The sequence below is a fragment of the Oryza brachyantha genome, chromosome 1, assembly GCF_000231095.2.
Source record: "Oryza brachyantha chromosome 1, ObraRS2, whole genome shotgun sequence".
NCBI lineage: Eukaryota > Viridiplantae > Streptophyta > Magnoliopsida > Poales > Poaceae > Oryza > Oryza brachyantha.
Window position 1 is genome coordinate 23,501,407 of NC_023163.2, and position 23,537 is coordinate 23,524,943.

Below are 23,537 nucleotides of genomic sequence, written 5' to 3' on the forward strand. Positions count from 1 at the left end.
GGTGTGCGGGTTGGTGGTGGCAAGATGATAGGAAATTTTATCATAAAGTGATTTATGCCTCACGCAGTAACACAAATAGGGTTAGAAATGCTTGTATTTTTTTAAAAGGTAAATAATATAAGTTTTGTATTTTGGAATATAGCATGGTCATCCAATGTTTCAGGTAGTTAGTTGGTATGAGTATGAGTTTAGTTTTGCACCCATAAATGTTTACGGGTATGGATTTAGCTTACCGTCACAAGTTTTGCGACGGGTGGGTTTTGATAAATTCCGCCCCAAACCCAACCCATTGCCATTCCTGGTTGAAAATGATGTCTCGTAGAAGATAAAAATGGAGATATAGTTAAAGATTTATTTTAAAAGGAAAATGCTTCAACGATGATAATTTTCCCTAGATCATAACATGCTTTTGTTATATGGGTTCTCCAGTTTCGTTGGATTTGTATTTGGGGGCGGTTTCAGAAAACTATTTTAGCCCTTTCAAAAAACTAATTTATAATTGGACTCATAAAAAACTTCAATAAAGAATGCACCTTTTTCTTGGTGCCAATGACCTTGAGGTTCAACGTTTTGGTGTCATGGTCATTAGCGTCGAGACCCTTGCTCCTAATAGCCGGAGATGGAGAAGGATGACGCCAATGTCTTTTGGTGCTGAGGGTCTATTTGTAAAAAGATGTACTAGAAAAGAACTAATCCGTAAGAAAAAAAATATTTGCAAATAGGTCATTGGTGCTATTTGGTGCCGATGACCTATTTGCAAATATATTTTTTCATATGTATAGATTTTTTTTGTAGAATTATTTTTTAAATGGTCATCGGTGTCAATGTTATTGATGTCGTTCTTCTCCATATCAATGACTTAGCTGTCCTGAGGGTCAAGTTTGTCAGTGCCATCGTCTTGGCATCGAGACATTGGACCTCGGCATAAAAATATTCATTTTTTGTTAAAGTTTTTTAAAGATATATTTAGAGCACAGTATCCCGTTGGACGGGATAATTAAAAAACGGGTAAACAGCAGTCCGACGTCGGTGCATGAGGCAAAGTCATTAGCAAAGTGATTTAACAATCCCGTCCGAACGGAATGTCGTTCTTTTAGTCTTTCTGTATATTTATGATTGAAGTTTTCTGAAACAACTACGTCGTTAAAAAAAAAATCTGATCTGTTAAGCATCAAGACTCCTACGATGTCGGTCCAATTCCAGGATGGGAAGACAATTCTACGGTTGCATTGTTAGGTAGGGCGTTTAAATGGAACTGCCCTGCTTCTGTGTACACCTATGAAGATTTCGCCTCTTAGTTGGTCTATCGGTTGCAGATTTGCGGCTGATTGGCGGATCCAGAACAAATGAGGTGGGAGTTTTGTTCTTACCTGGTGATGGATCTAGATCTGAACTTTTTAAGTACCATGGCGTTTATTTGCCATCAAGTGCTACTTGCTGCTAAGCAGTCACGGGTTAATACAGCACAGGGGGAATCCATTCCTTGATCCCTGATGTTCTATTTCGTTTTCTTATCTCACTACGCCACTTTTACCCTAGTTAATTTTGATAGCTGTTGGGCGAAGAACAGTTGTTCTTTCCTAATGATTGATGAACCTCTGGCTGATATTGATGTCTGTTGCTAAGAAAAATATGTGTCAAATTCTCTTACCAAAAAAATCTGTGCCGCTTGTTCTCAAAAAAAAAAAAAAAAAAAAAAAAATCTGTGCCGCTGGGCGCCTGGGCCAGTCCGCCCGGATCCGCCGAATGCACACGCAGACACGCTGCTCGCTCAAGTTAGCGTGGTACGTTGAATGCACTCTGTTTGTTTACATTAGTGTGGAAATTAGCAACGTAATCGAGTCGATTGACGTAATCCAGATGGATGGGATAGGATTAGTGCGGTGCAACTCACATTCATGCCCGGGATGGTGGTTGCATACGCGCATCTATCTAATCTTTTGCACTATTTTTACCTCTCCTAAACAGTAAATCGGTGCTATCAACTTTGCTCGCATCAATGATAAATAGTCTGTAGAGTTAGGTTCCTCAGACTCCACAAAATTCCTCGATCCGCCACCATGCTCAAGTATATATGGCCTGAACATTCCCATTTCCTACCGAATAGCTCAGTCGAGAAATTAGCACAAGTTGTTTAGAGGGGCTAAACTTTTTAGCCCCAAGTCACATCGGATGTTTGGACACTAATTTAAAATATTAAACATTGTCTAATAAAAAAACCAATTTCATAAATGAGTGCTAATCCGCGAGACGAATTTTTTAAGCCTAATTAATCCATAATTAGCAAATATTTACTGTAGCATCACATAGGCTAATCGTAGATTAATTAGGCTCATTAGATTTGTCTCGCGAATTAGCTCAAGATTATGGATGGATTTAATTAATAGACTACGTTTACTGTTTATAATAAATGTCCAAACATCCGATATGACTAGAGGCTAAACTTTAGCCCCAAAAAATAAGGGAAAATGTGTTTTTGACTCCCATGATGTTCGTCTCGAGAGAGCCGAGAGACGATCGCCTATGGTGCCACGAACCCCTACGGAAATAACCTTTGTAGCCAGTCTGTGCCAGTGCCCCAGTTGGCAGGTCATCCACGTTCCTCCTCCCTTCACACATTTATTGTTTTTTCTTTCCTTTCCATGTTTCCAGCCTTCCGCTCTACTACTGGGCCCATAGGCCCATCTGTAGCCTAAATTTTGTAGCAAAAGCCCATGGCCCAACTAGATCGATTTCATCCATAAAATCATCACGGGCCGCATGATACTTGTACAACCTTTTCACTTCAACTGCAAAGATTTTTCTTTCTATTTGAGTCATGATCAATCTGCGTTCCGATTTCCAGGCTCCGACTTCGCGGCAACCAGTTAGCTTGCAGTGCCAGTTCAGCACCTTTTGATTTCTTGCCAACACGAGCTAATAGTGACGTACAATGAACGGTGCGATCGCGTGTTTAGGTAACAGAGTACGTTCGTACGGAGAGGTTTATAACTCGATTACTGGCCGCCTAACCTTCTTTTCGGTGGAGAATGGGTAACGCTCGTACACGCTCACCACACCGATAGTAATGATGCAGCCAGAGGTTCCAGAGTTCGCCGTGCGTTTGGAGTGGAGCGATAACGATGCGTGTATGCACCCCGTACTCTTATCAAGCTGAAGAAGAGAGAATATATATCCAACGATGCTGCAAATGAATCTGTATATATTTTCCTCCGTTTTTACTCCTTTACATCGTGTGACGCTATGATGCCGTGTGCTACAACGAACTATAGATAGATTGATTGATCTCTCACAAGTCACAACCTGATCCACTCCGTGCCGTCGATGAAGCTGAGCGAGATGAAGGGCTTGGCCTCATCGTCGGTGAGCTCGCGCGACCACGACACCCTGCCGGAGAAGCTCGCGCCGGGGCCCGTGCACTTGTACTGCCCGTAGAACACTGTCCTGCAGCAGCAGCAGCAAGACAGCAACACCGGTCAGTAATGTGCGGAGTGCGTCCTACAACGTAAGTTATTCTAGAGATAAATTTATAAATTTAAACAAGTGCTAGTTCAGATTCATCACTAAAATCCCTTACATATAACGGTGATCGACAGGGGCGGATACAGGAGTAGGGCAGCTATGGCTGCAGCCCTACTTCTGATCCTAAATATGCATTGAAATTTTATTTTATAATTTTAGAAACTAGAAGATAAAGCATAATTATATAAATTCAACTAATTGAGCCTTATGTTTGAAAAAATTATGGCTCCGCCACTAGTGATCGAGTAATATCTGTCACAAGATGATTGTTTAGAAAAAAAAATCAAAAGACATATTTATAAATAAAAAATAATTTATAAATAAAACTTTTACATAAGTGTTTTAGTGATATAAAAGAAAAAAAAGATGCAACAACTCAAAATCTAAATTTAAGGTTTGGTAATAGGGCATCGAATCTCTAAAGATGTACCATGTACGATTCTGTCCCAAAGAGATCAAAAGTGGAGAGACACCCGTGCAATGCCGTGCACCGAGAATGGGAATGGGAGCAACGTAAGTGCCCCTTTGCCTGTGCACTAGCAGATCACTATATGGGAAACAGTTATTAGCACAAAGGTGTATGTATATCCATGTGTTTACATGCCATCTAAATAGTTATTAAAAAATATGAAAAAATATGACAAGATAGATTAATTTGAGTTATATCACTTCTCAAACATGTAAGTTTAAATTCAACTTCTACAAGTTGTAGAAGAAAACAACAAAACTAAAACTAAGTATACGTATATTCATAATTGTTTTTGTTATTTTTGCTATAACTTGTACTTACATGCTAGCGGATTGATATAAATCATATTAAACTATCTTGTCAAATTTACAAGCAACGGGTGTATATATACCCGTGTGCTAAAAAACTGCTTCCCACTAGCACGATTCCACTCCGCGCACGCGGGACACGCGCGCTCCTAGCTCTTGCAAACAGCAACAGCAATGCAGCTTTTCGGATGCCTAGGGAATTAAAGTGACTTTGCTTCGGTACTGTCAGTGACCGCACGTAAGGGAGAAGAGGTAGGGAGCCGAGATAGCTTACATCTCGCGGTTAGGGTCGCCCCAGTTGTACCAGCCGCGCGGGACGATGATGTCGTCCATGTAGGTGTAGGCGAAGACGACGCGGGAGAAGGTGCCCCAGGCGCGGCCGAGGTAGAGCGCGCCGGAGCCCGTCACCCGGCAGTTGACGAACGAGAACCCCGTGTCCTCCAGCATGCTCTGCCGGTTCTGCGCCGTCAGCGCGCCGTAGTCCCGCGCGATCGCGTGCACGTGGCAATCCTGCGTGTACATGTACATGTACCTCCGTCACCACACCACGCATGAATCAATCAAAGGTACGCAAACAGTAAAGCAATGATGATGAAACCGAATTATTAGCAGCCCAATGCCCCCAGCCTCCGAGCGAGCTGCCGTTCTAGCAGCCTAGCAACAGAGGCGGCAGGCAGAACACGAGAACAAGTTGTTCATTGGCATCGATCAGTCTGCACGCCCGTGGGTGTAGGGCCGCCGGACGGTCGCGGGGTCGGCGGCAGAAACAGAACACAGACACCGGCAGGCGGCAAGAGGAAACGTCAACGAGACCGAGTTGCTACTGTTGCGGTGCGTGCGCTTGGGCCGCACCAAAGGGCTTCCAACGAGCACCTGTTGCTACTGTTGGGCTCGATCGAACATGCGCCCCCCGGGTACGGACTCTACATTGATGTTGGTTGAAACGTGATACATTGGTCCAGCGTGCAAGCCAGAGAAACCGAAGCTAAAAATATGTATTTGATGTTTTGAGACGGAGGTGTACGGGGCATGACACATGACACGGCACGTCCTAATTTTTTGTCAGCGCATAATCTGACATGTCAAGCCGTCGCGGCGTACGAAAAGGATTCCAGTTAAGCTAGTTCGTGCTTCGTGTTAGTACTTCCAGGTTCCAGCCTAAACGTGCCGTGTGAAAAATTCAGATCACTCCTATCAGTGAACAACATGTTGGTAACTAATCAAGCTGCTATTTTTTTTTGGATGCTCTGCGTTTGGTTCCTCTTTGTGGCCATCCAAAGTTTTGAACACCCGGAAGCCTTTTTGTTTGCACACGGATACAGACCTTGCATTTGCATATGAAATCCAAATTTGCACCCCGGTACGTGACACATAAAACACAACGTAACAATCTCGCACAAAATGAAAAAAAAAATTCACGGGACAAGAGCAAACGGGACAATGTTACCTCGTACAGAGAGAGCGCATTGCCAAAGATGAAGTCCACAGAGCCTTCGATGTAGCAGTCCTTGTAGTAGTGCCGGCCCGAGTGATCGTACAGCGTGTCCTGCGCGCCCAGGAACTTGCACCCCACGAACGCCGCGTTGTCCGCAGACACCCGCAGCGCCACCGCCTGCTTCCCCGACGCCCCCGGCTTCGGCACCGGCGACGTGTTCTTTCCAGTATCACGAGCGCCAATTGAGGGACAGACACCGGAGCAATACATGCCAGATAGAATAGCGGCGGCGGATCGGTTACCTTGAAAGTGATGTTCCTGGCGAGGAAGTAATGCGCGTTCACGGCGAACGACGCGGAATTGTAGGTGCCGAGCGGCCGCCCCGCCCGCCCGGACGGACTGTCCGCGCTGTCGCCCCACTGCACGATCGTCTTATCGGCGCCGGCGCCCTCGAGGGTGATGAACGCGCGCATCGGCGATATGTTCACCTTCTCCCTGTGGGATCATCGTCGACGGCCAGGGGGTCAGTACTCTCGTAAGCAGCAACAGGATCACAGGCACAATGCGCGCGGGTGCACGTACGTGTAGGTGCCGGCGTTGACCTTGATGACGACGCGGACGAGGTTGATGACCGGGAGCGAGTCGACGGCGGCTTGGATGGTGGTGAAGTCGCCGAACGCCGGGTTCCTGTCGACGACGAGCGTGTAGGAAGGGAACGCCCGGGCGAGCGCGTGGTGGAACGTGCTGTGCTCCAGCCCGCCCATGTACCTCACCCACTCCATGAACTGCCGCTCGATCTCCTCCGCCCGCGTCGCATTCTCCGGGAACGGCTGCTGCTTCGGGGTCCCGGGCCGCACGCCCCGCGTGTGCCCCGCCACTCCGCCCGGCGCCACGGCGGCCAGGGTGACAATGCACGCCACGAGCCGGACGGGCGCCACGGCCATTACGATGCCCACGGCTACAGGCTACTCAAACGGGCGCCGGTAGCTGGAGAGGCGTAGCGGCCGGGGTCCGGTGAGGGAAGCAGGCCAAAAGGGAGGGGAGAATTTAAGGAGCTCGCGGTCTCTACCGACCGATCGATCACGGGCAAGTGACGGACAAGAGGAGAACACCAAAGGGAATTGAGGAGCGTGACACAATGCCAAGGCGAGCCGAGCAAGCCACGGGTTCACGAGCTGCGGAAGTGCGGTTGGTGCGCTGGTCGCTGGCGCCGCGTGTGCGCAGCGCCGCCCAAGCTACGTGAGTCCGCACCCACCACGTACGCGCGCGTGCATGGACGCGTTCGTCACAGCTCTCGTGCTCTTGCTCTTGGCTCCGAGCGCGACTTCGAGCCCGCATCCGCCGCATCCCGGTGACTGATGGCGACTTCTGCGCGCTAAATTCCCAGCGTAGCTGCAGGAGTTTTCTTGGGCTCGCGAGAGCGGATACGGTTCGTTTTGGGGGTTTGGTGCGTCGTCCTTGCTTCGTTTTGTGTAGAGTGTCATTTTCTCCTTGTGATTGAATGGGTTTGTTGCTTTGGTTGGAGTGGTATTTTTGTTCCTTTCCCGGTTGACGTTGGGATGAACTACGACAAGCATGTGTGGGAACTGGAGTTTCATATTGAGTTGATTCCAAATCTACACGACCAGGGCAAAGAAGTTTAGGCTCATATTGTTTTGCTTCTTGATAGGAAAAACAATGCTGTGTTTTATTCATAGGTAAAAAAATTATATATGTTTTTTATATTTTAAAGCAAAAGCTATAAAATAAATTACGGTTAAGAAATGACAAAATAAATTTGAAAGTAAATTTTAAAACTAATGTTGAAACTACGAAACTAACGAGGAGAGCCTTAATTTGTTGCAGCAAATGTAAGTTCCTTTTTCATGTCACTATCTGTAGTCTTTGCTGAAAATTGTCTCGTAAAGAAGAGTAATTTGACCTGCCATATTTTTTTACCCAGCATACAAACGTGTGCATGTAGTGTACTCGTATAGGGCTTTTTTTTTACGTTCTTAAAAAATATCTTAAGGTATTAAAAGATTTTTTTTAAAATTATGATACCCTAAGATATATTATATCTCAATATACTAATTTTTTACATTAAAAATATAATACTTTAAGATATTTTTAAGGTCAGTAAAAAAAGCTCTCGTATAGACAGGACTCAAATCTTTGAGTATACTTCACAGGCTGATGCTAATATAAATTGGCATGGTTTGCCACGTTGCAAATTACACGCATGCACTGATTTTGCCGCTCCAAGAAGGTTTTTGATAAAGTATTTATTTTTTTGAGAGAACGATAAAGTATTTATAAGTATCAAAAGTATGTAATACTTAACCCTTTTTATATGATAGTTTTTTAAACATATATAATAGAAAATATTAAAGTAATTTTACAGTTCTTGAGAAGGTATCATGAGATACCAAAATTTCAGCGTAAAATTTTGGTACCTCTTAGTACCTAGGTGGAGGTACCAAAATTGGTACCAAATTTTACACTATAATTTTGGTACCTCTCAGTACATACTCAAGGACTATAAAATTACTCAAAATTGTATGATCTTTAAGAAAACCTATCGAGGTATCAAATTTGTAGTGTATACTTTTGATAACTCGAGATACATGGGTCATGTTTGGCTAGAGGGGGAAGAGGGTAAGTTATCCGGCGTAGAAAACGTAGTAATAAATTAGTACATGATTAATTAATTATTAATTATTTAAAAATATAAAATAGATTAATATGATTTTTTAAAACAACTTTCCTATAGAAAATTTTCACAAAAAATCCACCGTTTAGCAGTTCAGGAAGCGTGCGCACGGAAAACGAGGGTGCTTAGATATCTAACATGGGGTGCCGAACGGGGCCAGGGTCATTGAAGATACTAAGTTTTTATATAAAATCTTGAGATAGCATTTTAAGAACGATAAAAAAAACTCATATAATGGATGAATCTTATGATCTAGCTATTTGTATAAACACGGAAACTTTTCAAAAAGGGCAAATCAACCTTTCCTGTACCAAGCTGAAATATGCAAAATGTCCAATGCATCAGACAAAATCTATCCTTTCTTCTCTAGTTTTCTTCGGACACGTTAAAGTCTCTACAACACTAACAAACAGTAGGTGGATGGATCCCTGATTATTCCTCCATCCTAGCTCTTACTCGCGCCATCCTGTCCTGGTAAAAGCGCTAATGCGTCCTCTGCGCCGTTCTGTTGCACAACTGTATGCTCGGTTGCCGCTTTGCCCGCCGCCGCGGCCCGTGACCGCGCGACTCCGTGAGCCCTCCTCCTGTCTGGGGCTAGAACGCAAACGGCGCGGCTCCCGGAGCGGTGGGGTGCTCAGGCGTTTCGGCAGCGCTGCCGCCGCAGCTGTTCACCGCCTTTTGGCGGTCACGGCCGGGGTACCGCCCAAACGCGGCCGGCTTTACACGACGCCGTGGGCCTCCCGGCCGGAACAAGAAGACAACGGCGGCGCGCGGTACGTCGTCTTCGATCGCCCAATGCCCCAAACACCAGTGCGCCACGCCGCGAGTGTGTTACTACACTGTAGTACTGTACCGTCACCTCTTTTGCTTGCTAGGCTCGAGCTCTGGAGCTGCACACACCGTGCATTTCTGAGTGATGCATGCACTTTGCTCGTGCTAGTCTTCCTCGAGTCGGCACCTAAAAAACGTACCTGAATGGCTAATGCGTGACTCCAGAAACGGGCCTAACTGTGTGGCTAGATTTAATTTGCCCCATGATGGCTTCGACTCGTTCTGTACTTGTTTTCAGCTTCATGGTTTAGGGTCAGAATAGACTGGGTCCTTTGTTTGTTTCTTAAGCATTTGTTAATAGCATCGTTATTTTACTCGACTTTTCTTCGCCCGCCAATGTGTACTTCTGTTAGCTTATGAGCGTTAGGACTGTCATCAGTCTTGGCATTGGCAAGTACACACCTTCCCAACCACAAGAAAATAAAGTGCATTAGTTCGCGGTGGCGATGATATATGCTTGTTTCACAGGATGATCAGAATCCACTAGGGCAAAATGATGACGGTTCGACGAGATGATCACAGCTTGCATGTAATAAAGCCCTCTGAAATTGGTGCAACTCTAGAAGCATACAAGTGGATTTGGTGGCTCGATCCAACGAACTACTGATTGCTTTCTGGCATCATCGAATGGGTTGGATTATTAGCGTAATCAAAGCCGCTCTACACCTTACTATCTTGGGTGCTTCTGGTGCTGCAAATTCCTGCGGCGTGCATGCATGAAACTGCAAGCGATTCTGTGCGACGTCACTGCTGTTTTTAATTGCACGTCTGACAAGAAGAAACGTTGAAAGCTTGGAACGGATAGCTCCGACAAATCATAAATGGGTGATACATGACGTTGTGAACAAACTGATACTATTGTCGTAGCATAAGAAATTATTTATAAAAACCATTTTTTATAATGGAGATGGAGATTGTCTCAAAGTAATAATTATTTTTTTCTCTCTCCTAAACACATGTTACTTAGAAAAAAGTGGTTTATCCTAGATGCATTGAGTGAAGAGAAGAATTATTTCTTTATGAGTAAACCATTTCTAAGTTTTTTCACTATTTTGTTTATTAATTACGTTATCATGTCATCATTTTATTTATGTGATAAGCTATTTAATAAATATAGAAACCACCACTAATATACTATTGGGACTGATATAAATCTTTCTCCTTTTGTCTCTTCTTTACGCATACTGATGGGTTTCATGAATGGAGTGTATCACCCAACTTTTATTGGCCATGGCGAAACTTTTCATACAGCTGTGGACAGGCCATACCTCCGTTAAGATGATTTTATTGTACTTTGTTTATTTCACGAATATCCTATTTATAAGCAATTATTAAATTAAAATTTGGTAAAGTAAAATATAAATATATGGAAAATTGAAATATGAAATGGTGGAAGATAAATGTATTAAAGTGAAATATAATCTATTCTTTGTAATTTCGTACTCCATTCGCTATCAGAAAATTTTATTTTTAACCTATATTACACAATGTAATATAAATTTATAAAAACTAAAATATCCTTATTTTTCAAACTTTAATGCAATTATTTTCTAATTTTCAAATCTCAAGGCATTTCTAGGCCCACCCGCCTATTTCATGTACAGTCCAACATCATCATATTTCTAGGCCTGAAAGAGACCTTGAAAGCCCAAGGGTATTATTCAATGAGGAAAATAAATTTTGGAATAATAAAAAATCATTTTGCCTCCCCAACTATGAACCTATTCTAATTTAACTATCTCAGCCATTAAACTGGACATATTGAACTACTACAACAAACCTCATTAGTGATGCTTCTTGGTGCCAACTAGAAAAATAACATTTATGTGTGACTATTAAATGTTTTGAGGTAGTGTTGCCTCTCTCCTATATCACAATTAGTTCATTTTGTTTTCATGGTGATTTAGATAGCAGAGTTTACATACCAATTTTGTTCAGTATGGTGCCTACTTAGCACATTGATCTTGTCTTCATCTGACGTGGCATCGGCGTGGTGTTTAGGTGATATTACAATCATAAAGAAACCAATGATCATCTTCTCTCTTTCCCTCTGTCTCTATCCTCTATCTCTGACTTCGTTGGCATTGAGTCATTGGCCTTTTCACGCCAATGTTACCACCACCCTATGCCCTCCCCACCACCATTTGAGCCGCCGCCGTCAAGGCCCACCTGAGACATCCTCATTCTACGATCTATTGCCTGAAGCACTCCTCCTCACATTGAGCGGTATCGTCGAAGACAAGACCTCTAGACAAACTTGTGAACAGTAGCAAGTGTAAGTCAAGCTCACATGCAGTGTTTTCGACACCCTCCTCAATTCATCAAAGTCAAGCATATTGAACATGCCAAGTCTTTTGAGGCTTGGGCATGTGGAAATGATGGTGTCGATAGGGATGCTTGGGTAGATAAAGATTGAGGTGACAAATGGTGGGGGCATAAGATGTGTGCGGAGGGAACAAGATGGCATGAAAAGGACGAAGGAGGTGGTGACACGACAAATGAGATCGAGGATAAGATGAGCTCTCAATGAGGTCGTGGAGGGGTAGGGAGGTGTTGCTAGTGTCAGTGTTGACCCTGGGTTGGCCACAAGGAGGAGAGAGATGAAGAGAAAAATACATAGTGGATATTTTACACAGCTTGGTACAAAAGAATAAGGACAATGAGACTTATTGTATATATCGATATAAATTACATATCTTATTTCTATGAAGAAATTTATTCTACTATTGATGAATAATCATATTAGAATCCAAGACACACGTTAAAAAACATCCTAGCCTCACGAGTATGGATGAATCAGTTTAAAGAATTCAGGTGTTGTTTGGGAAACATGGACTTATTTTTAGTTTACGTCACATCGGATGTTTGGACACTAATTTAGAGTATTAAATATAGACTAATTATAAATCCCATTCCATAACCTTAGACTAATTCGGGAGACGAATTTATTGAGCCTAATTAATCTATGATTAGCTTATATGATGCTACAGTAGACATTTGCTAATTATGGATTAATTAAGTTTAAAAAATTCATCTCGTGGATTAGCTCTATAAAATTAGTTTTTTTATTACTCTATTCAATGCTTCACATTAGTGTCCAAACATGTGATATGACATGGACTAAAAATTTTAGCCCAATGTAAACACCCCCTCAGTCTAAACAAATTCTGAAAGTAAATTTCCGACTAATTGATGGATGCTTTGTGCACGTCATTGCAACCCACTCCCACAAAGAAAACGTAAATAGAGCCTGATCGGAATCAATCCTCGTCTCCACCACTTCATCCAGGTCCCCGCTGACGTTGGAAAAGGTCATGGAAAGGTAACGCATCCGCCCGGTGGTCCCTACACCGTCAGCGACACACACACACCTGCACGGCCGGCTCTCCTCTGCTCTGCTCGGCGTCTCCGCCCCGTCCACTCTAGTAGCCACTGTAACGGCGCCTCTCCCGCCGCCGCTTTCGGCCATGCCGCCGCCGCCGCCGCCTGACGACGACGGGTCTTCATCCGCGCGGACGCCGCTCATACCCACCGCTCCTCCGCGCCGCGCGGTGGCGCGGCTCCACCCGCTCCCGCTCCTCGTGGCGGCGGCCTTCGCCGCATCCTACCACGTCCTCGTCGCGCCCGCGCCGTCGTACTACCACTCTCTCTTTCTCTCCCTCGGATCCAACGACACTGCGGCTGCCCACCTCCGCGAGCTCACCCTCCGCCCCCACCTTGCGGGCACCGAGGCCAACGCCCGCGCCGCCGCGCACGTCGTCTCCTCGCTCTCCTCCCTCTCCTTCCCCACCCGCGTCGCGCCCTACTCCGTCCTCCTCTCCTACCCCATCCACCGCTCCCTCTCCCTCTCGGCGCCAGCCCACGCCACCACCCCCTTTGCGTTGGTGCAGGACACCTACCCCGGTGATCCATATGCTGCGGCCTCCGCGGAGGCCGTCCCCACCTTCCTCGCCTACGCTGCGTCCGGCTCGGTCGCCGCCGAGGCCGTCTACGCTAACTACGGCCGCCCGGAAGATTTCGCCTACCTCGCCGCCCGCGGCGTAGACGTCTCCGGGAAGGTCGTCCTCGCGCGCTACGGCAAGGTGTACCGTGGCGACATCGTGATAAACGCCCGGAAAGCTGGTGCTGCGGCGGCGCTCATATACACCGATGACAAGGACTACGCGGCTGGGAAGGCCTTCCCGGATGGTCCTTGGATGCCGCCGTCCGGTGTGCAGGTCGGGAGCACGTTTAAGGGGGTGGGGGATCCCACGACGCCGATGTGGGCCTCGTCGGAAGGGTGCGAACGCGTGAGCATCGCGGAGGCGATGGCCACCGAAGACATGCCGGGGATACCAGCGCTGCCTGTGTCGGGAAGAGATGGGGAGGCCATACTACAGCTTATCGGCGGGGATGTCGCGCCCGAGGATTGGCAAGGCGGAGATGGCGCTCCGGTTTACCGGCTCGGGCCCGGGCCGGCGGTGCTCAATCTCACCTACGTTGTAAGTGGCTGTCTTGCTGTTAATGAATTGGGCTATAAAAGGGAGATTCTTTATGATCCTTCTACGGCGGGTGGCATTGTTTGTAGGGGAACGAGACAATGGCTACTATTCAGAATGTCATTTCGGTGATTCAAGGGAAAGAAGAACCTGATCGGTAAACTCTAAACTCTAGTATACCTATACTTTTTGTCCAGGGAGTCCGATATATTCAAACAGGCCACCGTTCACCTTACTCCCAATGCCCCATGCGACCCTGTTCTCTGAAGTAGTACTATCGCTGTCCCTTACTATGAGCTTCAGTGTGAAGACAATGGATGAAAGTTTAGAACAATAGAATTGCCTGATGCGAGCTGGAAAAACTAAAGAGTATAAAGTTCCACACACCCTGCTCACTTAATAAAACGGAACTATATAAACCGCCCTTCAGAATAACGAAGCATATTTACATTTCATTATTGATTGCCATTCTGAATATGCGTTGATAGGTTATATTCGTATACAAACATTTCATTCTGTATAATTTTCAACTTAATTAGCAGTAATAAATTTGCAAGTCAATAAGAGAACATTACTGTAAAATAATTATGAAACTCACGCAGCTATATAATCCTTGGTAATCATCGTGATGCATGGACATTTGGGGCTGTTGATCCGAACAGTGGAACAGCAGCCTTGCTTGAGGTATGCAATATCTGGTTGCCCCTGTTGACGTTTTTGTTTCATTCTACTTATGGTTTGTTCCGATTTAGTTAGCTCAAAGGTTTTCTGAGCTACAAAAGAAGGGTTGGAGACCTCGACGGACCATCATCTTGTGTAATTGGGATGCTGAAGAGTATGGATTGGTACCTCTCTTTTTTCTGACTATTATCAGAAGCAACTCACCTGTCCTCTAAATTGTGATTTCTTTTGTTTGTAAATGAAGGTAGGATCCACTGAATGGGTTGAAGAGAACAGGGCTATGCTAACTTCAAGAACTGTTGCCTACCTGAATGTTGATTCTGCAGTGTATGGTGCTGGATTTTATGCATCAGCTACTCCTCAACTTGATGAGTTGCTTAAGGAGGCTAGTAAACAGGTATTCTAGTTTTAGATTAATTTCCTTCACTCAATAACAGAAATATGATGTACTTCATGAAAAAAGGTTACTGGTGAGCTTTGCTGGAATAACGAATTATAGTTTATAGATATCTGATTTTTTTTATTCGTATGTATATCTACCAACTATAGTTTGTTGTTAGTTTAACTTTTTCTTCCATCAACTATACTGGTTCTGTAAATATGTGTGTTTCATTTCTTTCTTGGGAAAGGTTCAAAATCCGGATAATGAAACACAGAGTCTATATGACTTGTGGATGGCTTCTGCTAGTTCTTCCTTGGTAAGCATTCAAAGGCCTAAAGCAACTCTTGTTACACATGTTTGTTTTTTCACTATTATGTGAACTCTGCAAATGTAAAGCGGAAATGTTATATATATGGCCTAGACTAGTCTCTTTCCTCTTAACTATGTGCTAATATGCACTTGGAAAAGATTGGAAGATTAGGAGGTGGGGGATCAGATTATTCTGCCTTCGTTCAACACATTGGTATCCCTTCAGTTGACGTTTCCATGGGATCAGGTTTATCCTATGTTTCTTGCTCAACCATCTACGCTATTCATTCCTCTTTCTAGAATGGATTTCTTTTTTGAGGCTGATTGAGAATATTTTGTTAGATTGAATCCAATAAGTGTGCTACTTGTTTGCAGAATATCCAGTGTACCATAGCTTGTATGATGACTTTGTGTGGATGGAGAAGTTTGGGGATCCCTTGTTCCGCAGGCACGTTGCAGGTACCCCTGTATGGTTTTATCCTACCTTATGTGCATTTCTCATGGCAACCATGTCTGACCTTGGGGAAGTATGATGTCATGATGCTTTCCATGGACATATTAATTCAACTGTTGAATTAAGAGACACGAATATTGGAACATTCTCTACTTTTCTGGAAATTGAACTTTGTAGTTCTCTATGCGATTTTATTCATATCTTCTTTACCTTTTTGGCCAAACCATATAGAGAACATGCATATAATATGGATGTATTGCTGTAGTGCACATGTACTGAGAACTTGCAGAGTTCCGCTGCATTTATAATATTGTCCAATAAAATGAAGTATACAAGTAAGTTTTGGTATAAAAATTTATGTTTTCTCCATCATTTGTACTGTCTTGAATTGATCAACTGATAAGGTTCATGTTAAATGCATTTTCATTTGCCAAAATTTCGTGTTAACCTTATGTCTCTCTGCAGTGGCAAGCATGTGGGGGCTTGTCGCCCTGAGGCTTTCAGATGAGGAGATCCTACCCTTCAACTACAGCACTTATGCTGTGGAGCTTGAGGTAACTTGTCCTTCTGAAGTTATGATCCCTCAAACAAGTTTAAGGCTTCCTTTTCTCCCCCACAACCATGCATCTTCTATGCATTATGGGAAGTCCAAATCTAGTGTCATGACAGTTGCTCTCAAATTTGCAGAATGGCGCAATTGATATAAATGAAAGGTTACTGGGAGTGCCTGTCAGCTTATCACCCCTGCAAAAGTCAATCGAGGACTTCAAAAGGGCAACTCTACAAGTGGATTCTGAGCTGAAGGTATCTTCTGTTTGTTGCATGCTGTTGCGTGATCCATAATTTCAACCATAAACTTTTCCTTTCTAAATTTCCATCTCTGTTAGGCCTTACAGACATGGAAAGTTTGGTACCCCTGGAGAAAGAATCCCCTGACGGTCAGAGATCTCAATGAGCGGTTGATGATGACGGAACGAGCATTCACTGACCGAGAAGGACTGTCTGGAAGGCCATGGTACAAACACCTGGTAAGTTAGGCTGTGGCAAATTGGCAGTACCGTTAGTTGATGAACTGCTGTACTCATGGAGACAGAACAACGCAGATTTATGCACCATCACTGCACGACGATTATGGAGCGCAAGTGTATCCAGGTGTTGATGATGCCATTCAGATGGCAGAGAGGACAAATACGTCCGAATCCTGGCGATCTGTACAGCATGAGATTTACAGGATTGCTAGAGTCATCAAGCAGGCTTCGCTAGTCCTAAGCGGAGGGTTAACGTAAAGAACTGTTAGGAAGGCCGTGGAAGCGGAGCTATTCTTTCTGCGCGGGGTACTGGTAACGATTGGCTGCGGAGAAGTGATGTTCGTGCGACTTGGGTGCTATTTGGAACAAATAATTTTTGGTGAAGTTTTTAGGTGATATAATCCAAAGAGTTAAGGTTAAGCAGGCCAAACCGTCAAAGGACTCCTATTATTAGGATATAAACAGGACATGTCTACATGATGAACTCTTTGATAGCTTACCAAAGTAGGAAGATGAAACAAACAAACAAGTCCAGGAATAGTATTTTTTTTTCAACATTCTATTTTATGCACTACTTGTTTTCAGTTTTTCTTGGCTTCAGGGGATGCAAAATGTCAAAATTGTCCACGTAAACATGCACCTTTTTGCGTCAAAATTTCATTCCTTAACCTCTTCAGTCACGAAACCAACTTTGAACTCAGAGGTTACAAAGACATGATTGCAAATGTCCATTTAGCCGACGGACTTAAACTAATGGATTGTCTAGGTTTTTGTTAGATCGCTGGAAACTAGATCTTTAGTGTTTAGAAGAAAAAAAAAATCAAACTACATATTTACAAACAGAAAATGGCCTACGAAACTTTTATATATGTGTTCATAGCGATATAAAAATTAAAGCTAAAAAACCTTAAAATCAACTCCAACTCTAAATTTAAGGTTGAAAATTTAAATTTTGGGTTATAACCCAAAGCCAAAAGATGACCCTAAAGATCTTATCAATATAATAGGACCAAACGTGTGTGAGAACAAAGTAAGGAACCCATAGTAACACAGCCCGAACAAAACTTTTTAACCTTGTAAATAATCTCGAAATGTTCTGGATGGTTGATGCATGCTATCTGCGCAAGAAACCCATGGCTTGGTATACGTTGTTGAGGGTGATATCTGCTATCTCAGCAGCTTTTCCTGCTCCTTCTGAGAGAACATCATCCAAATAACCTGGATCAGACATTATCTCCTCGTAGCGGATCTAGAATGGTGAAAGGAGGGAGATGTAAGACGAAATTGATTACTCAAATAATAATAAACTGATTAGCAAAACACGTATCAACTATCAATTATAACACACGATCAGACCGTACGCTTCCTAGGATTTGCATACCTGAATAGGTTGCAGATGATCAATTAATGCATCTGTTAGGGTTGTTTTAAACGACCCCCAATTCATATTTTGGCATTCACCAACAACTTCCTGTGAAAATAAAGTTATTAAAATGATCGACTTTTTGGATGGTGAACTAAGAAATTATATTGTTATTGCCAGCTAGAAAGCATGATACTGGATAATTAAGAAACCATCATGCGCAGGTCACCCTGCTTCATGCTCTGGTTATTGTGTGCAAAGCATGCAAGCAAAGTTGGCCACCTCTTTAGTTTTCCCAGTAATAATCTGGTAGATCGAGAGAAGATTGTTGCATTCAGGCCTCTCTGGGTTGTCAAATTCCAAGCTGGAAAGTGCAAAGTCAAATACATGAGTTTCTTAGTTTCAAAGGTTACATGTGTGTGAGAATGTGTGAAAGAGAGATTATGGACTACAAACCCTGGGAGTGAATCCGTTTTGCAACGTTTAATCTTGTTCATGATAACCTACAAAAAGCAGACAACTGTCAGGACAAATTCACATGAAGAAGCACACAAGCATAAACATGGTCCACAGATGGAAGCATGATCTACCTAGTACCTATCCCATGTATTTTTTTGTAACAGTTCATCTTACAACTAAATGGGTGCATTCAATCAGGGTTCACAACTGGTGGAAAACTGGTTTACAATTGCAAGCCCTCCTCCCAGGCTCAGGTTAAAAGACCTGAGACCTTGCCTGTCTTAGCAAAAGCTGGGATGCAAGGAAAAAAAAGAACTTATGGGATCCTCTCATAGATTGGTCCGTATTACTTATGGTTTGTTATCAACTTTTCATCCCGCAGCAATGCACCTGCTGCCATGTGGCATGTGCTAGTCTAATACAAATCAATACTGCCATTGTGCTCCCTCTCATTTTTGTTGTTTGACACTGGTTAGTTCAAAACTGAACTAACTAACGTCATATATTTGCACATGGAGAGGGTACTATATTTGTGAAACAAAAGAATGCAAATATACAAGAGAATTCAATTCATATCATGGCACCCTTACATCTTTTGGGTCAAGCAGGTTAATGCGAGACTGGTCTGAAGGAGCAGACTTGGACATCTATGAGAATAGAACAAGGGTCAGTATGGCGCAGACATACAGCACAATAAGCACACAAGTAGAGAGACCATCAGTTAAGGACATAGTGGTGTAATGACACTTCAGCAAGTAATTTAGTAACAAACGATAATGAGTACAGCTAATTACCTTGGAGAGACCATCAGTCAAGGACATAACACGTGCCCCTGCTGGAGGTATAAGGGCTTCAGGAACCTAATAAACAGAAGGTACAGTAAGCAAATCAAAATTCACTTCTGAGGGTATGAAAAGGATGCCGAACCATACATAAATATATTTCACGCACCTTAAATAGCGAACCACCTCTCCTGCAAGCATAAATACAAAAATGCCATTATAATAGTGAGAGAAACAACTGCTGGAGCTACTAAAATAGAAAAGGGGAAAACAATATCATTTTCTCACCCTCCCATTTTCTTCCACTTTCTTCCACCATATAGATTATTTACACGCTCAGCAATTTCACGAGTTAATTCCAAATGCTGTGTCTGATCTTCGCCAACAGGTACCAGATCTGACTGCACTATTCAATAGCTATTATTGGCATCAAAATAAGGAGTAACAGGAAAAACATAACAAATAATACCCACAAGCAATATTTTTACCTGGTACAACAGAATGTCAGAAGCCATTAAAACAGGATAAGTCAAAAGTGCCACTCCAACATTTTCATCACCCTGTAAATATGAAAAAAAAATCTGATATAGGAAGAACTGACATGTGATAAATTGAGGGTTTTGCATGCAGAAAAAAAAAACTGTATAACATGATCCCTAATACAGTGGAATAAACACTCAAGTAAAATGGTAACACCAAAACAAAAAACTTACAGAAGCACTATGCATCACATTTGAGACACAATACATGTGGTCTACTGATGAATTAGAAATATGAGTATACATTTGGTGTCAGTCAAGTAAGCAACCTTGAGGAGCAAACATTGTTCAACACAGAGGCAATCCAACTGGAAGTTAACAGATGAACACAAGCAAATAATCTAATGTTAAAATAATGTTTATCTGTGCCTATGATATAATAATGCATCAAGTGTGGAAGTTACAAACTAGATTCAATGCTGACCTCTGCATATGACTACTAAAAGTGATGCTGATCAATTGATCATAGAGTAGTGTTTGTAAAAGTACAAGGAATACTTTAGAAAAAATATACTTTTGACCGGCGTATAACTTTTATATCATGCTTTCCCTTCCTTTCAATAGGGTGTTAAAATTAAGCAGGGAACATACTCTGCGGATATTACTGGTTATAGAGCATTCCTGTAACTACATGATATCATAGTGTTATTATTTGAGCAGGCAATGATATGGGATTGCCAAATATCAAATCTGACAAATATTGAAACAAACTTTGCAGTTGTGAATCAAGCTATTGCTTTTTCCAGACCCTTCTGTAATATGACAAGGAATTCAGCTCAAACAGAAGATGATGGTGAAGCTGTCATACAGCGAATGACGCACCGCCTTGCGTGACTTCTCTTTGAATTGGATCATTCTGTTGAGCCAACCAATAGGAGTAGAAGAACTCAGCAGCCACATCAACTCAACATGAGCACGGACATGAGACTGTACAAAGATAGAAGCCTGGAAAGGCATGAAATAACATAAAGCATTTAGCCCCAGAAGGTTACCTGCAAAATAAAAAAATTGACACATAATGTAAATATGTGGAGCAGACCTTTGAACTGTCAATGCCACATGCTAGATATATTGCAGCAGTGCTCCTTGTTGCTTTTGACAACTGTGGTGCTTCATATGGTAATGTAATCTGCGAATAATTTACAAAAAGTGATAAATACACACACAGGATTGAAAACGAATTATGAAGACAAATAAATTTGAAATATGCACTACAAAATAAATCAGACATGAACACTGCAAGGTAACTCTGGAATTTTGATATAAATCATGAGCACTTGGTTACCACAATAAGCACTAATGGAAAATTAAGATGAACATTACATATTACACAAATATGTTGTAGCTTGTGTTAAATGAATATTCAAGAAGGTAAGGTAAAATGAAGCATCCTAATTTGACCAAGGACATACAACAGTACAAAAGTTCCATTTTGTACAAACCAAAACATCTATTGTGTTTTTGTAGTAGGATGCCCAAGAGGTCAGACAGAACTTACCGCATGCAAGTCCACAATGAAAAACAATGTCTCGTATAGATCCTGCAAAAAATTGCCATAAATAAGATGTGAAGTGTCATGGACAGAGTGTGTATTATCAGTCAATAAGTTAGCTTCCTAGTTCAAAATGCATCTGAATTAGATGGGAAAATGCCAAAACTGAGGCAGGCTTGCAACTGAGCTATTGATTGATTACTAATTCCTAGCTTCATGTTTGAGACCACTACCATCAATATTAAAAATTATAGTTCAAAATACCACAGTACCTGAAGTGAAAGCCAATTCTTAATAGCACCAAGATAATTTCCAAGGTGCACCAATCCTGTTGGCTGTACACCAGAAACTACTCTTTTCCTGCAGTCAATAGAAACAAACATCACTATTCAAAACTTCAAATTACTGAAAAGCATATAAATATGTTTATCGGGACTAAACCGGAACCTTTTTTTATAAAAGAATCATAACTATGAGGAATAGGTCCCATGGGGATATATCCTACCATGGAACTTGGGCAACAAAGAAAAACTGCATTCTCTCTTGAAACCTTATCGTACATAAAAACAACTGCTTTGCAAGACTATCAATAATAAAGCACACTTCAAGCACATTACTATAGTTGCAACTAGAAAATAAGAGAACAAACATACTTACGAAGAATATGAATTAGATTTGAACTCTATACAGTTAACCAGACAAAAATGAAAAAGATGCAGCAAGCCAAAAAAATGCAATGTTACCAAATCTTCTTGATGACATTATGCACTATATGGTCTTGCTCAAAAAGCTTTGTACATAAAACACTTGTCAAATATAGCTATTCCTGCTATTTAGTATTTTAGCTTCACACGTAGTTGGAAATAATATATTCAGGACTTTGGCCAACACAAACAAGTGCATAAACAAGATCATGAAGAAACTAATTAGCTTGTAGCATAGACTAAGTTAGGATCAACTTTTTTTATTGGAACTGCAAAATGACATTGCTATTGATACTGCACGAAATGATCAATAAATTTCTATATGAGGCCCCAACTGCCTGCAACTGAGTACATTTTCATTTTGTGCACAATAAGAGAGACATATTTAATCTGCGAGAACATGATTTCTTCCTTGATGTACAAAATTATCTAAAAAAAATCAGCTTTGGCCTGTTGTGTATGTATTAATATTTCTGTGGAATTTATCATCAAGTCATTTCAAGCTTGACAAAAAACTAGTAATGGTCTATGCAGCAACTAGTAGAGAAAAATAAATTCAGACCAAATGGTATAGCTAAGTAATAAGCAATCAAACAAGTATATAGTAAGAGCAGCAAGTGAACTGCAAGCTTCAATAGCAATTCATTTCCTGCATTGCAATTCTTGGCCCTTTCAGCACCTCAGTAAATCTGTACTGAATGCACTCGATGCTATATCCTACATGCCCATTACATCACAAGCTGGTCTTACGCAATCTTGGAAAGCTGCAGACCTTACAGCATTGTATCCACGGTTTATAGCCTTGAACCAAACCCAACCACTTATGTATGTCTCATAGGCTGTGGCATTGAATAACAACAAAATACCACAGAAACCATCCGCAATCCTATTCCTAGCAGACGCATTACGCCGAACAGAACCAGCGTTGGTCGGTCAGGGGCTTACTTCCTAGCCGGAGGAGCAGGCGCCTCATCGCCGGAGGCGGCCGCTTCAGCCACGCTGCAGTTGAGGCGGAGAGTGCGGAGGCGGGACGGGAGTGCCCCTCCTCGGCCACCACCCCTCGACCTGCGAAGCCAAACGGGAGAGAGAAGATTTAAAAAGAGAGAGAGAGAGTTAGGGACTCGGGAAGCAAAGCAGAACCAGCCGCTAGGTCTCGGAGCACGGTGCGCGCGCTTACGCGAGGAGCAGCGGCGGGCGGTGGAGGATGTGGGAGAGGAGCGCGCGGCTCATGGCGTCCCCACCCCCGGCCGGCGTCGCACCGCCCCACGCGTCGGATTTGGCTGCGCAGCTCTCAGTCCTGGTGGAGAGGAGGAGGTAGGAGGCGAGCCGCGCGAGTCCACGGCCGTGGGTTGGGTTTTGAGCCGGAAGATCTCCTAGATAGAGATGGGCCGGACCAGGCTGGAAATGGCCCACGATCGTGCCGGTATCAGTCAGACGCGGCCCGGCCCGTCCGGCCCGTATAACTCTCCAGAAACCCGGCCTAACTTTGAGGGTACGTGGCGCCACCTCCCCGGCGACGTGTCCCCGGACAAGCGGGCGGCGGCGTCATGGTGGCCTCGTTGCCCGCCGCGCGGCGGGCGCGGGTGCTTCTATGTACGCTGGCGCGGGC

The 23,537-nt window shown here is 43.2% G+C and overlaps 3 protein-coding genes across 3 annotated transcripts; 1 reads left to right on the forward strand and 2 right to left on the reverse strand.

Annotated features, from left to right (window-relative positions):
- Positions 1-3,184: 3,184 nt before the first annotated feature.
- LOC102708302 (probable pectinesterase 53) lies at positions 3,185-6,750 on the reverse strand. The gene is made up of 5 exons (XM_006646249.3): positions 6,317-6,750; positions 6,037-6,229; positions 5,747-5,953; positions 4,574-4,809; positions 3,185-3,444 (listed from the first exon to the last, which is right to left on the reverse strand). Exons 1-5 carry the CDS (start codon positions 6,676-6,678, stop codon positions 3,297-3,299), a joined length of 1,146 nt encoding a protein of 381 aa, XP_006646312.2. The 5' UTR covers positions 6,679-6,750; the 3' UTR covers positions 3,185-3,296.
- Positions 6,751-12,551: 5,801 nt separating this feature from the next.
- LOC102710921 (probable glutamate carboxypeptidase LAMP1) lies at positions 12,552-17,335 on the forward strand. Its single transcript, XM_015836266.2, has 12 exons — positions 12,552-13,738; positions 13,825-13,892; positions 14,338-14,419; positions 14,488-14,580; positions 14,661-14,813; positions 15,046-15,114; positions 15,267-15,354; positions 15,483-15,566; positions 16,027-16,115; positions 16,249-16,365; positions 16,449-16,589; positions 16,665-17,335. Exons 1-12 carry the CDS (start codon positions 12,725-12,727, stop codon positions 16,845-16,847), a joined length of 2,181 nt encoding a protein of 726 aa, XP_015691752.2. The 5' UTR covers positions 12,552-12,724; the 3' UTR covers positions 16,848-17,335.
- Positions 17,336-17,513: 178 nt separating this feature from the next.
- On the reverse strand, positions 17,514-23,247 carry LOC102708581 (tryptophan--tRNA ligase, chloroplastic/mitochondrial). The gene is made up of 15 exons (XM_006646250.2): positions 23,106-23,247; positions 22,874-22,993; positions 21,497-21,584; positions 21,231-21,272; positions 20,772-20,861; positions 20,555-20,677; positions 19,682-19,753; positions 19,482-19,594; positions 19,363-19,384; positions 19,206-19,271; positions 19,002-19,058; positions 18,409-18,455; positions 18,235-18,316; positions 17,971-18,060; positions 17,514-17,838 (listed from the first exon to the last, which is right to left on the reverse strand). Exons 1-15 carry the CDS (start codon positions 23,156-23,158, stop codon positions 17,704-17,706), a joined length of 1,200 nt encoding a protein of 399 aa, XP_006646313.1. The 5' UTR covers positions 23,159-23,247; the 3' UTR covers positions 17,514-17,703.
- Positions 23,248-23,537: the final 290 nt, after the last annotated feature.

Excerpts from the sequence above, each read along its gene's own strand:
- LOC102708302 (XM_006646249.3), bottom strand. The coding sequence starts at position 6,678 with ATGGCCGTGGCGCCCGTCCGGCTCGTGGCGTGCATTGTCACCCTGGCC. Across the intron at positions 6,230-6,316 it reads GTCAACGCCGGCACCTACAC|GGAGAAGGTGAACATATCGC; the intron begins GTACGTGCACCC and ends ATGATCCCACAG. Across the intron at positions 5,954-6,036 it reads CCAGGAACATCACTTTCAAG|AACACGTCGCCGGTGCCGAA; the intron begins GTAACCGATCCG and ends GATACTGGAAAG.
- LOC102710921 (XM_015836266.2), top strand. The coding sequence starts at position 12,725 with ATGCCGCCGCCGCCGCCGCCTGACGACGACGGGTCTTCATCCGCGCGG. Across the intron at positions 15,115-15,266 it reads CTTCTGCTAGTTCTTCCTTG|ATTGGAAGATTAGGAGGTGG; the intron begins GTAAGCATTCAA and ends CACTTGGAAAAG. Across the intron at positions 15,567-16,026 it reads GTTCCGCAGGCACGTTGCAG|TGGCAAGCATGTGGGGGCTT; the intron begins GTACCCCTGTAT and ends GTCTCTCTGCAG.
- LOC102708581 (XM_006646250.2), bottom strand. The coding sequence starts at position 23,158 with ATGAGCCGCGCGCTCCTCTCCCACATCCTCCACCGCCCGCCGCTGCTC. Across the intron at positions 19,754-20,554 it reads AAGAGAAGTCACGCAAGGCG|GGTGATGAAAATGTTGGAGT; the intron begins GTGCGTCATTCG and ends TCATATTTACAG. Across the intron at positions 18,317-18,408 it reads AAAACGGATTCACTCCCAGG|CTTGGAATTTGACAACCCAG; the intron begins GTTTGTAGTCCA and ends TGCACTTTCCAG.